Raw genomic sequence first — 14104 nt, forward strand, 5'->3', positions numbered from 1 at the left:
GATGCAACTCATCTGCGGTCAACAGCTAGCAAGTGGTACAACTGCTCCTAGCCAGGAGACCAGCAGTCCCCAACCTTTTTGGCACCAAGGACCAGTTTCGTAGAAGACAATTTTTCCACAGACAGGGTGGAGGGATGGGGGTGGGCTTGGTTTCGGGATGAAACTCTTCCACCTCAGACCATCAGGCCTTAGATTTTCATTAGGAGCATGCAACCTAGATCCCTCTCACGCACAGTTCATAATAGGGTTCCCACTCCTGTGAGAATCTAATGCCACTGCAGATCATGACAGGAGGCGGAGCTCAGGTGGTAATGCTTGCTTGCCTGCCACTCACCACCTGCTGTGTGGCCAGGTTCCTAACAGACCATAGACCAGTACTGATCCAAGGCCTGGGGGTTGGGGACCCCTGCACTGGACTGTACTGCCTCTCCAAGGAAAGATGAACCAAGGAGCTCATAATAAACAAGGAGAGGAGTTGGGCTTTGGAGATCTACCGGAGGGGTTTTGTTGTTGTTGTTTTTCGTTTTGTTTTGTTTTTGAGACAGAGTCTTGCTGTCACCCAGGCTAGAGTACAGTGGCGCAATCTTGGCTCACTGCAACTTCCACTACTCAGGATCAAGCGATTCTCCTGCCTCGGCCCCCCAAGTAGCTGGGATTACAGGTGCCCACCACCACACCTGGCTAATTTTTGTATTTTTAATAGAGATGGGATTTCACCATGTTGCCCAGGCTGGTCGCAAACTCCTGACCTGAAGTGATCTGCCTGCCTCAGCCTCCCAAAGTGCTGGGTTTACAGACGTGAGCCATCGCACTCGGTCTCTACCAGAGAGTTTTAATCTCTTCCTGCTCCAGGCCCTGACTGCTAGGCTGGGAGGTGGGATACCTAGAGCCTTACCCCAACTCAGTCACTATCTTTCTGCATTTTGTTTGTTTTTTGTTTGTTTGAGATGAAGTCTCACTCTGCGGCCCAGGCTGGAGTGCAGTGGTGCCATCTCAGCTTACTGCAACCTCCACCTCCTGATTTCAAGCGATTCTCCTGCCTCAGCCTCCCAAGTAGCTGGGATTACAGGTGCCCACCACTGCACCTGGTTAATCTTGAATTTTTAGTACAGACAGGGTTTCACCGTGTTGGTCACGCTGGTCTCCAACTCCTGACCTCAGGTGATCCACCCACCTTGACCTCCCAAAGTGCTGGGATTACAGGCATGAGCCACCACACCCAGCCACTTTCTGTGTGTCTTTGGACAGATCCTGCTTTGTCTTTGAGCCTCAATGTACCCCTCTGTAAAAGGGGACAGAGGATAACGTGATCATGGACCAGGCTTTCCTTTGGCCAAATGCCCTCATCCACGTGCTTCTCAGGAGCCCATGGTGTCCCTCGGCACCAACCCTTGATCTTGCCTGGCCTGGCCCCTCTCAGCCACTCTGCTGAGGCCTGTCCCTCTCCTAACAAGCTCCCTTGTCTGTTCTAGATGTACACTGGAAGCTTTACCTACTGGGTACGATCTGTGCTTTCCAGACACACAGTGGACACCATCCTGGGCAGGCTGGGCTACATGACCACCTTGGAGTCTGAGTTCTCACTGGTCCAGGCCATCAGTAAAGAGGACATCAAGCAGATGGTGTTCGAGATCTTCCTGGCGAGGGTCTCATGTGAGGCCGTTCTTAGAACCACGGGCACACGGGTGCTTGAGCTGGGCACAGAGAAACTTGCCAGGCCTCACAGCAGGCACAACTCAGAGAAAAGGCTGGTGAAGCCCTGCAGCTGCCTCGAGGGGGTTCAGCCAGGCCCAGGTTCTGGGGGACCACAGCAAGGTCCCTCAGAAGGGGTGGGATCCGAGAGGGCCCTGGCAGAGGGCACTGCTGACCAGAGATCTCTGCCCATGGCTCTGAGCCCATCTGAGGTCTCGATAGCCCCCAACAGCCTCCCCAACAGCTCCCCAGTCCCCTGGGGCCCCCAGTGCCATGCCAGCACATGCTTGGACAGTGAGGAGGTCCTGCCTTGCTTCAGTGACCCTGTCTTACACTGGATGCCCTGGTTTCCCAAGGACATTTTCCTGAGAAGCCTGAAGGGAAACCAACTCCCAGGCCTAGCCCTGGCCCCTGGCCCTTCCTCGGGTGAGGTGGTCACTGCCTCAGGGTGCAGCAGGGAGCAGTCCCTGGTCTCAGATGCAGTTCTTGAGAGCAGAGAAGTCACCATTCTCAGCCAGCTCTGCCCGACACCAGGTCCCCAATCTCCAGGGTAGTCCTTAGACCAGAAGCCACAAGCATAGCTGGAGCTGGCCAGCCCCAGAACAGATGCCGCACCTCCCAGCACCTCTTCAGAGAGGAATGAGCTCTGTGAGTGCTTCCCCCACCTTCTGGGCCCCTCAACTCCTGCAGGCCATCATAGAGGCATCCCGCACCCTGGGGTGGAGGAAGATGGACAACTAGGGCCTCTCATGGGGCCAGAGTCAACTGGTGATGATGGCAGCCCAGAAAGTGGAGTCACTCCGCTCTGGAGGTCTACCCAGGCTCCCCTGCATGGATGAGAGTCCCCCAGCACCCACTATACCCCCCAGTGGGGGCTGGTGACACCAGTTCCCACCCAAAGACACCATCCCAGCAATGGCTGACGGAGTAAACTCTGGCTGGTACAAGGCAGGCACCCTGAATAAGCAAATAACTCTCACTGCGATGTCCACCAGGAAGTGACTGCTGGGAGAGGAGCTAGACCTGGGATCACGGCACGGGAGGAGAAGCAGGGCACAGGGGAAGAGTGGCCAAACCTATAGCTTGCATAGGAGCCAATCTGCTAACCCCAAAAGCTCTCAAATTCCAGCCCTGCCATCGATGGCTTGTGTGACCTTGGGCAACTCACTCCATCTCTCTGAGCCTCGTTTTCCTCATCTGTAAAGTGACTATGGTCAGACGTCTTCCCAGGAAGCTGGGAAGAGTTAGTGAGGTGAGGTGTGCTCAGAGCCCATTAGAGACCGACCCAGAGAAGGGTCCCTCCCTTTAGGCTTTCTGTCGCCTTCATGTCCCAGGTCAGTTGTGTGACCCTGGGTAAGTCATCCTGCAGCTCTAAGCAGCTGCTTCCCTCAGCAGCCTTCAGACCCATTTGACCTGTCACAGTGCAAATAAAGAGGGCAGAGATGTGTAGACAACTGGATGTGTAGTACACCCTTAATTCATCTAGGATCCACTGTTGGCCTCCCTTTTCTCTCGGCTAATTTGTTGGGAGCTCAGGGTCAGCTCTCATGCCTGCTCTCCACCCAGGAGTGGGGGCACCCCCTCTACCTGCCATCTCCTGCCCCTTTATGTACACATATACATGCACACATGCACACAAGTGGGTACATTCAGGCACGGCACACGCACATACACATGCCCTTAGTCATTCCTCATTGAGATCCCAACAGAGGGCATCCTCCTCCAATCATGGGCTTCTCTACGCGGTGGCAGGTGTCATTAACCCAGGGACGGCCTCTAGGGCTTCCCATCTGTGAAGTGGGAAACATTAAATAGGTGAAGGTCCCTTCAGGGTGCAAAGCAGGTGTGTAATAAATGTTGGTACCTGCCTTTGCTCTCCCTGAAACTGAGCATATAACCACATCACTTTCAGTCCTTAAGACCAAGATGAGGCCTCAGGCTGGAAGGATTTTAAAAGCTTTGGCTCTACCTCCATCCAAGTCAGAGAGAGTCGTCCACTAAGATAGCCCCTACACAGGCTTTCTGAGACACAAATCAGGAAGCAGTATGCACTGGGCAGCACAGGGCATGCTGGTTAATCACCCACTCATTCATCCAACCATCCATCCATCCCTGCCTCCCATCCTCCCTCCCTCCCTTGATCCTTCCTTCCCTCCATCCAACCGTCCATCCATCCCTGCCTCCCACCTCTCTCCTGCCCTTGATCCTTCCTTCCTTCCTTCTTTCCTTCCTTCCTTCCCTCCCTTCCCTTCCTTTCCTTCCTTTCTGCCTTCCTTCCCTCCATCCAACCATCCATCCACCCATTCTTCCATCCATCCATCCCCACCTCCCACCCTCCCTCCCTCGATCCTTCCTTCCTTCCTTCCCTCCCTCCCTCCCTTCCTTCCTTCTATCCAGCCAGTCATTCATCCATGCAACCATCCATTCATCCATCCATCCATCCATCCTAATCACTTAGCACAGCATCTGGTAGCCCACAGCCAAGCTGCAGAGCTGTCAGGGTGTAGAGCATTATGGGGAAAGTGAGGGAGCCACACCCCAGCCACAAGCCTCCATCAGGAACATCAAAAACAAGTAGGGCCAGGTGCGGTGGCTTATACCTATAATCCCAGCACTTTGGGAGGCCAAGATGGGAGGATCACTTGAGCCCAGGAGTTTGAGACCAGCCCGGACAACATAGCAAGACCTTGTCCCTATAAAAAATTTTTAAAAATTAGCCAGCCATGTAGTCTCAGCTACTCAGAAGGCTGAGATGGGAGGAATGCTTGAGCCCAGGAGCTCAAGGCAGGAGTGAGCCATGATTACACCACTGCACTCCAGCCTGGATGACAGAGTGAGACCCTGTCTCTTAAAATAAAAATAAATAAATGGGGTAAAAAAGAAAAAAAAGAACAGGCTGATCGGGAGGCAGAACAGGTCAGCAATCTCAGGAGAAAGATAAGGCAAGAGGCTGCATCAGCTTGGAACCATGACAGCCACTCCAAGGCATATCCCCCAGGGCACCTGACCTGCAGCAAAGGAGCCTGGGAGAGCAACTTAGGCCAAGGATTCCAGGGGCAGGAAAGGCGAGCTAATTATTTTTTATTTTTATTCATTCTTTTCTGGCCATTAACATAATAAACATGCTTATTCCAAACCAAAACAGAACTTTTGCTCACTTCACTAAGCCTGCCCCTCCCACATTCCCCATCTGGGTAAATGAGTCCACCATCCACTCACTCCAATCCAATGCAGACATCACCCTTGACTGACATTTCTCTCTCTCCTCCTCCCCCCGCTCTCTCTATCACATCCTTCATCCAATTCCTAGCTCCTCTCTTTCACAAGAGAGTCTGAATCCAACCCCTTCCCACCTCCTTCATCAGTAATCAAATTCACCATCGTCTCTCACTCACGTCCCTGGAGGCTGCCAGCCTTCTGCAGCCTGTGCTCCACCTAAATGCTGAAAGATTCTGTTAAAACCTACATTAGGGCTGTGCATGGTGGCGCATGCCTGTAATACCAGCACTTTGGGAAGCTAAGATGGGAGGATTGCTTGAGTCCAGGATTTTGGGACCAGCCTGGGCGATATAAAAAGACTCCATCTCTATATATTTAAAAATAATAATAAAATAAAATGTTTAAAAAAAAAAACATTTGATCATGATCCTCATGTGTTCAGTTCCCTCCAGGGGTGCCTAAGGCCATATCAAGTTCCAGGCTCAGCCTCTCACTTCCCCTCTGAACTCATCTCAGGTCCCTTCCCCAATGTCCACTGTAGCCAAAGCCACCCTGGCTTCTGCAAGGTTCTGGAACATGCTGAGCCTGGCCCTATTCCCAGCCTCTGCACAGGCTGTTCCCTCCGCTCTGTGTCCCTACCCCACCCTGCCATGTTCTCTTCCTTGTTATTCACATCTCCCCTTAAACGTCACCTTCTCAGAGAGGCCCCCTCTGACCAATCCTCTCTCTATCACATCAGCTTAGTTTAATTTTCTGCACAAAGATTTGAACTCATGTATTCATTTTCCATTTCCCCCCATTAGAAGATAAACTCCATGAGAGATAAACTTCATCTTGTCTCATTCACCATTATTTCCAAGGATCCATCATATTAAACCATCAAATGAGCAGAAAACTTAAAAAGTACAGATGAATATGAAAACAAAAGCAAACATTACCATAATTTCTACCATTCAGAGATACCCAACATCACCAGATTCCTGCAATTCCTCCCAGTCTTTTTTCTATATATGCATATATTAAACATTTGGGATTGTAATATTTACAGTGTTGTGCTCTGCCTTTATTTCCCATGAAGGGCATTATTCTAACTAATTTTAGACCGAGAGAAAAGTTGCAAAATAGTACAAAGAACTCCTTTCCACTCCCGGCCCTGCTTCTCCTGAAGCTGACATCTTATGTAACCATAGTATAATGATCAACAACAGGAAATTAATATTGATACAATGTTATTAACTATACTACAAACATTATTTAAGTTTCCCCAGTGTTCCATTAATATCCTTTCTCTATTCCAGGAGCATATACAGGATCCCACATTGCACTGAAGTTGACATCTTATGTAACCATAATATAATGATCAAGAACAGGAAATTAATATTGATACAATGTTATTAACTATATTACAAACATTATTTAAGTTTCCCAGTGTTCTATTAATATCCTTTCTCTATTCCAGGAGCCTATCCAGGATCCCACATTGCATTTGTGTATTTTCCTTTGTCTCCTCCCGTCTATAATAGTTCTTCAGTTTTTTCCTTATCTAACATGATCTTGGTGCTTTTAAAGAGCTTTTTCCAATCAGTTATTTTGTTGAATGGCCCTCCATTTGGGTTTGTCTGGTGCCTTCTTATTACTGGAGTCAAGTATGCAGTTCTGGCAAGGATACCACACCAAAAAAAAAAAAAAAGATACTGCCAGGCACAATGGTTCACATGGTAATCCCCGCACTTTCAGAGGCCAAGGCAGGCAGATCACTTGAGCTCAGGAGTTCGAGTCCAGCCTGGGCAACATGACAAAAGCTCTACTCTACAAAAAATACCAAAAATTATCCAGGACTGGTGGCATGCACCTGTAGCCCCAGCTCCCCAGGAAGCTGAGGAGGATCACCTGAGCCCAGGAGGTCGAGGCTGCAGTGAGCTGTGATTGTGTCACTGCATTCCAGCCTGGGTGACAGAGCGAGACCCTGTCTCAAAAGAAAAAAAAAAAAAAAAGATGATGCTGTCTTCAGTGCGTCTTCGTAAAGGCTTCATGATGTCACTACGTCTTATCACCTTGATCACTCATTAAGCTGGTGTCTATGGGGTTGCCATCTCCACTGTCAAATTAGTTACTTTCTTTCCCTTTTTACTTGATAGATAATATTGTGGAAAACAGAAACTATGCAAATCTTGTTTCTCCTCAAACTTCAGTCCACTAATTTTAGTATCGACAGGTAAATCTTGTGTGTGTGTGTGTGTATATGTATATATATAAAATATGTGTGTGTGTGTGTGTGTGTATATATATATATATATATATATTTTTTTTTTTTTTTTTTTTTAGGCGGGCTCTCTTTCTGNCGGCCTCCCAAAGTGCTGGGATTACACGCATGAGCCACCGCACCTAGCCTGTGATATTTTTAACTGTGGTGTTTGTGTAATGGCAAGTTTCTGTTTCTCTCTTACCTTTTATGTGTATTAACTGGAAATCTATTATAAGGAAGCACTCCCTTTCTTCCTTGTTTATTTCTTTAATTGTTTGTTTATATCAGCATGGATTCGTGGATATTTATTTTAGTCTATGTGTTAGAATCCAATACTATCGTAATTTACTTTTTCCTCAAACTGGTCCAGCTTTGGCCATTAGGAACTTCAGGCAAGCTCCATTCCCTTGACATGGTTCCGTCACCCCCAACCCCCCTGCACCTTCTTTCTAGCACCACAAGATATTCTAGGCTCATCTTGCCATTCCCCTGTGGCATCCCTGGAATCAACAACATCTCCTAGGAGCCCTGGTTCCTTTTACAGGAGAATGATGTTTAGAGACCAAGAACTGGGTACCAGGTGTGCTCACTGTTACTGGGTGCCATTGCTTCTAGACCCACTCAGGACAGAGCTAGGAAACATAGGTATGTGTACTAAGCACACATAAACATACACACGGATCTATATTTCTGTATCTATCTATATATAATTTTATTTATTATTTATTTAGAGACAGGGACTTGCTTAGTTACCCAGGCTGGAGTGCAGTGGTACAATCACAGCTCTCTGCAGCCTTGAACCCCTGGACTCAATCTATTCTCACACCGCAGCCTCCCAAGTAGCTAGGACTACAGGCACACACCATCACACCTGGCTAATTTTTGTATTTTTTGTAGAGACGGGGTTTTGCCATGTTGCCCAGGCTGATCTCTAACTCCTGGGCTCAAGCAATTCACCTGCCTTGGCCTCCTGAAGTTCTGGGATTACAAGGGTGAGCCACTAGAGCCTAAAATTTTAAAATCATGAGTTTAGACTAACATCTCCTATTCTAACACAGCACCACAGGGTTTATTCTAGCCCCCTCTCTATTATTTATAACCTCTTTCACCAACAATAAGAAATCCAGCCCTCATAGTCTACAATCTATTTACTTGTTTGTTCAACTTTAGTATACATAGTTTCAGAATCACTAACCTATATTCCTGTGAGAAACAGCTTTTTTTTCCCCCATTGCAACCTCTGCCTCCTGGGTTCAAGCAATTCTCATGCCTCAGCCTCCTGACATAGCTGGAATTACAGGCATGTACCACCACGCCTGGCTAATTTTTGTATTTTTAGTAGAGACAGGGTTTCACCATGTTGGCCAGGCTGGTCTCTAACTCCTGACCTCAGGTGATCCACCCACCCTGGCCTCCCAAAGTGCTGGGATTACAGGTGTGAGCCACCATGCATGGTCGAGAAACACTTTTAATAACTATACAACTTTTATGTTCAGAAATTTTTGCCTTTACTCTTACCATATCCAGTAAAGATACTGTTTTCCATAGTTATATGTTAGTTCTGCTCTTTCCTGCCCCTTTGGTATGGTTATGTTACTCACCTGTGGTATAGTGGAGTTCATCTGTAATTATTTGTTTTCTGTTTTCCACATCCTGGTTGCTCTTATTTATTTTGGCAGTATGTGAAAGGTATGTGAAACATTGCTATGTCACAGTATGTAACAGTCACAGTTATAGAAAAAGACATTTCAGGCTGGGCACAGTGGTTCACTAATCCCAGCCCTTTGGGAGACCAAGGCGAGCATGTCACCTGAGGTCAGGAGTTTGAGACTAGCCAGGCCAACTTGGGGAAACCCTGTCTCTACTAAAAGTACAAAAATTAGCCAGGCGTGGTGGCACACACCTGTAATCCCAGCTACTCAGGAGGCTGAGGCACGAGAATCACTTGAGCCCGAGAGGCGGAGCTGCAGTGAGCCAAGAACATACCACTGCACTCCAGCCTGGGCGACACGGTGAGACCCTGTCTCAAAAAAATAAAAATAAAAACATATTTCAGAGAAGTTTCATTCCCTTCTCATCCCTGTACCCCAGTCCCATCCTTTCCTTCTTTCCAGGCTTTTCCCACCAACTTATTTTTGTCTCTGGGTGTCCTTCCTATATTTCCTTTGCATCTGTTTATTTTCTTCTATCGCTTTTTTTTTAATTTATTTTTCGAGATGGAGTTTCATTCTTGTTGCCCAGGCTAGAATGCAATGGCGTGGTCTCGGCTCACTGCAGCCTCCACCTCCTGGGTTCAAGTGATTCTCTTGCCTCAGCCTCTCAAGTAGCTGGGATTACAGGCACCCACCACCACGCCTGGCTACTTTTTTTGTATTTTTAGTAGAGATGGGGTTTTGCCATGTTGCAGGCTGGTCTTGAACTCCTGACCTCAGGTGATCCACCCACCTCCCAAAGTACTGGGATTACAGGCATAAGCCACCGCACCCGGACTCTCTACTTTCTAACACAAAGTATCTATAGCAAACTATAGATACTCATTTGGGCATTGCTTTTTTCATATAACTTTATGTCCTAGAAATTATTTCATAACTATTCCGAGATCTTCCTCATTCTTCTGTACAGCTGCATAGTACTCCATCATGTGAATGGAAAATGGTTTACTTAACCACTCTCTTATATATGCATCTTTAGATTGTTTCCAATATTTTGTAATGATTAACTATCTCCCAGGACACCTGTGTTCCACAGAGCCCAGAGCCCAGTCTGGTAAACAGAAAAAGAAGAAGAAACACAGAAAGAAATTCAAGACAGCTTCTGTGGACAGCAGTGAATGGCAATACACATTCTGGATTCCATGACATAGGCTTTCTCTTAGCTTCTGTTTAATGATAGCTTCTGCCAAGTTCACTGTCTTATGTAAACTAGAGGAACACGAAATTCACTCCAGCCTTAGGGAAGCTGAGGGGATGGGATTATTAGGAAAAGAAAGTGTGTGCCAGTAACCCTGAGGCCTTCAGTAATTCTGGCCAAGCCCAGAGCAGCCAGGGATGTATGATTACTATTCCATTCTGAACAATGGATGACTGACATTTGCAAGAGCTTGTCAATTATTTTAATAACTAACTCTTCAGGGTGGAGAGGGCCAAGGAGATGGGTGTTCCTCATTCCACACACACGTGAACACTTGAGGGACCTCCCCACCCCAGGGCTCTAGGAAAACAGAAGTGATTCAGATTCCATAGTACCCTGTGGGTAGATAGGTTTCAGGACCACCTTTTACCTGCTCTGAGGTTTAAATGGCACCACCGTCCCAGGTCTAATGGTGCGAGTCTGCAGGAAGATTGTTCTGACTGACATTTCCCCAGGCGGGGGGACACTTCTCATCTAGGTGAAGGGCTCCTACGGAAATGAAAGGGGCAGAAAGAGAAAGTGAAAGGCAAAAACAAGCTGGGTAATGTTTCCAGAGGTCCACATTCACTCGTTTGTAAATTCGGTCACTCATGTCATTGGAACAAGGACAAGGTGGTTTCATTCCTCACAGGGTTAGGCCTCACAAGGGACATTATGGTGCGGGACAGGGATGGTGAGGGTGAGGATGAGGGTGGGATGACGTGGGAGCAGAGGGGAGAGGGAGGTGAGGCCCAGAGGACTCCGCAGCGCTGATGCCAGGTCATGTGACCGGGTCTGCGGGTGGGCACTGCCCTCTTGCCTTTCCCCCACCTCCCAGGGCCTCTAGCAAAGCCTTGTAGGAACCTTCCAACTTATCTTAGTTATGCCTTGGAAAGGGACATTATCAGCATCTGGATTACAGTGTGGATGGGGAGCAGTGGGCTCTCATGCCAACCGTGGCCAGAGCAGGAGCTCCAGGCACCATCCTGGACAGTCAGGCCCCGGAAGAAGGAAGCCAGGAGCCAAGAGGTGGAACCAAAAGAGAAAGGTGGGAAGAGCCTGGGACCCCGCTGGCCACTAAGCCACCTCAAAGCCCGAGACCACCCCGCTACACACTTCTTTTGTGTAAAAGATAAATATATTTCTATCTAGTTCCCAAAAAAAACAGGTACATACGATATTTTTAAACGGTTATAATCACATATTTTACATGTACAGTCAAAAGCTTAAATAAAACTGGAATAAACACTAATGTATATGACGTGCAACATTTTTAAAAAGTCAGTAAGAGGTAGAGCAGCTAAGCAGCTCTGGCGTGTACTGATTTCATGTCCCCATGGAACTACAGTCTCAAAGCAAGGATGAGGTGGGCCCAACACATCTGGAATGTCACTGCCCTGGGTGGCCCCTCTGGCTTTACAGGGGATGCCAGCCCCTGCCATGCCCCTCCCAGCCACGGCCAGGAGCCTCTGGGGAGGACCCCCCAGTGCTCTAAGGACAAGGCCCCATTGTGCCCATGTCCCATCTGTCCTTCTCCTGCCCTGGTCCACAGTGTGGACTCCGGTCCACTGCTCTGTGGCCCTTGCCCCCACCAGCTCTGCCTGCCACAGGGGGACAGCAGCCCTTGTGCAAGCTGGCTTCAGCCATTTCAGGTATGGTCTCTAGGATGGGAGGTTTTTGCGACCTGCCCTGGCCACTGCTGATGCACCCAGCCTCCTCTCCAAGGTGGAAGGCAGGGAGGACAGCAGGCTCTTCTTGGATCCATACATTCCATGTTAGGAAACATGGGATTTGAAAAATAAAAACATGTTACTCTACTGGCAAAAGGATGCTGGCAGGAGCTAAAATCACTGGCCCAGGAAGCACTTCAAAATCAACAATAGGGCTTAGGTGAAGGAGTTACTGGGTATCACAGAGTAAGAGAAAAATCATGGGTACATGTTCTCAGGATCTCTTGAGATTGTGCCTTGGGCAAAAAAAAAAGTGGAAAAAAAAAAAGAGAAATCACATTTCCCCCAAAATGGATGCGCAAAATGAGCCTAGGGGAAATATTGGACTGTTCATTTACAAATTCTCAAGATGGACCCCACATGTCAAGATTCCTGGTAGCAAAGGTTCTGCCTTCCCCAGTTTTCCAGCTAATTAGCAGCACATGGGCTACAGGTGTTGCTAGACACAGCTCCCGCCTGGCTGCTGCCTCTCATCCTGCCAATGGCACAAGAACTAGTCCAAACAGAAGAACCAGGAGTTGAAGGCCTTGAGTTCTTAACTCTCTGGGACTGGTCCAGCAGGGTCACTTGGCACCTCTGCAGAGTTGGAGCACTGCACGTACAGGTGCCCATACTCACAGGGGCCTGGGAGTGGCCTTGCTACCTCTATTTACGGCTAACGGCTGCTCTGAGAGCCCATGGCCTGTTTCTCCAGAGTTGAGCCTTAATCCTTCCCAGGGTTTGCATCCGGTCTTCTTGAAGCTCACTCTGCCCACCTCCAAAGCTTCAGGACTAGCAATGCTTCCAGAGCCTTTATTTGCAAATCCCAGCTTTCCAGACTGTCTCCAAAGGGAATGTTCTTTCTTTCTCTTGTTTTCTGCTTGATCCAAGGGACAGCCTCGCTTTCAACGCAGTTCCAGCTGAGTGAAGTTAAGGTATTTTCTGAATCAACAAAGATGATTTCAGGCTCTATGGCTCGAGGCATTCCCCTGGATGAAAGAACATTTCAAAAAGACTTAAGGGGCCACTTGTGCCTCTCCCTTGGGCCACAGACTTTCAGTAATTCCAAGAGCAAAGCTCCTTATACAAGGACACAGATAGTACGGGAGGCTTGGAAGCCAGGGCTGGCTGCCCCTTGCCTCCGCTTGACTCTGGGCAAACCAGCCACACACCAAAAGCGACTTCCCTGACATGGAGTTGGCAGCAGCTCAAGCAGGACCTTCATCACCAAGGAGACAGAGCACCATTCAGGAGCCAGCATGTGAATCTCCTAAGGTCCTCAACATCCACATGAGGACGTGGTAGATGGGCCTGCAGTGGCCTCAGACAGGGAAACCACTGAACACAGGGCTCCAGTCAAACGCAGCACAATTTTGTGAAAGTCTAGAAATGCTGACTGTCCTTGGGAACTGCTCAACATTGAGAAAATGTTATCGTCTCCACACACTGCCAGCTCTCCCCAAAGAGACATGAAAGCCTCCAACCAGAAGAGGCAGGGTGGTGGGGAACAGTTCTCAGGAGGAGGCAGCCAGGGCAAAGGAAAGTTGCGGAGTTGGCTGAAAGTCTGAATGGTGCCAGCTCCACTGCACACTGGCTGTGTGACCTCTGGGGAGCCCTCAATCTTTCTGAGCTTCAAATTCCTCACCTGGGACATAAGACTCCTACCTCAGCCTCCTGATGAAGGCTGAGATGATTGGTACACAGCTCCAGCATGACATCAGGCACACAGCAGGTGCTCTCCCTAAGGGCTTCATGAAAGCAACTCGGCAGCACGAAGCCACTGGAAGAGGCACCGGGGGAATGTGAGGCTGCGAACAGCAAAGGGCTTGGCAAACCCATTGGTCCCATTTGTCACTTACCCATGAGGGCCAGAGACTTACGACAAAGACACTAGCAAAGGAGATGAGACCATTAGGAAAATCAAGCTGGCCAGACACAAAGCCCTCCTGGGAGCAAGTTTTTCCAGACTGCTCATAATAGCTAACTTGGCAGCAGCAGGCATTTTTCAGACATGATCCATAGACCTTTTGCCTCCTATGGGCCAAGCTTCCGATTCTCTGGAGTTAATATTCGATCCCGATTTTGTTCAAAGAGTTCTAACATCCTCTCCATGTGGTGGTCAGCCTCAATCACCTGGAAATTAGAAACATGGGTCACAGGGCTGCACTGACCTCAGCAGCATCCTCCCTTCACAGCTGGAGAGAGAGAGATGGAAGCAGGCAGCAGGGGCAGGGGCAGGGGCACAGAGAAGGTTGTAGGCAGATAAAAAGGAAGGTTAGAGCCAAATTGCTCTCAGCTCTAGGGCAATCTACATTTCCAATGAGGTTTTCACTTAAGAATGTACTATAAG

The 14104-nt window shown here is 48.5% G+C and overlaps 2 protein-coding genes across 6 annotated transcripts in view; one reads left to right on the forward strand and one right to left on the reverse strand.

The window, feature by feature from the left end:
• BEAN1 (brain expressed associated with NEDD4 1) overlaps positions 1-7158 on the forward strand; it is a 77406-nt gene extending 70248 nt beyond the window's left edge. Inside the window, exon 2 of one of the 2 annotated variants that reach the window (XM_017860231.1) lies at positions 1473-3839. In XM_017860231.1, the coding sequence (XP_017715720.1) occupies positions 1473-2246 (774 nt within the window). In that variant the 3' untranslated portion in view covers positions 2247-3839. Of the gene's footprint in view, positions 1-1472; positions 3840-7049 lie in introns of those variants that run through there. The other variant, XM_017860235.1, reaches the window with a different exon arrangement.
• Positions 7159-10245: 3087 nt separating this feature from the next.
• The window catches only part of TK2 (thymidine kinase 2), a 41874-nt gene continuing 38015 nt past the window's right edge, over positions 10246-14104 (reverse strand). For 2 of the 4 annotated variants that reach the window (XM_017860240.1, XM_017860239.1), the window contains one exon: positions 11224-13887. In XM_017860240.1, coding sequence (XP_017715729.1) covers positions 13789-13887 — 99 coding nt within the window. In that variant the 3' untranslated portion in view covers positions 11224-13788. Of the gene's footprint in view, positions 13888-14104 lie in introns of all 4 variants that reach the window. The other 2 variants (XM_017860238.1, XM_017860237.1) reach the window with 2 other exon arrangements.

This window comes from Rhinopithecus bieti, unplaced genomic scaffold, assembly GCF_001698545.2.
Source record: "Rhinopithecus bieti isolate Rb0 unplaced genomic scaffold, ASM169854v2 scaffold_53422, whole genome shotgun sequence".
In the NCBI taxonomy this organism is placed as follows: Eukaryota; Metazoa; Chordata; class Mammalia; order Primates; family Cercopithecidae; genus Rhinopithecus; species Rhinopithecus bieti.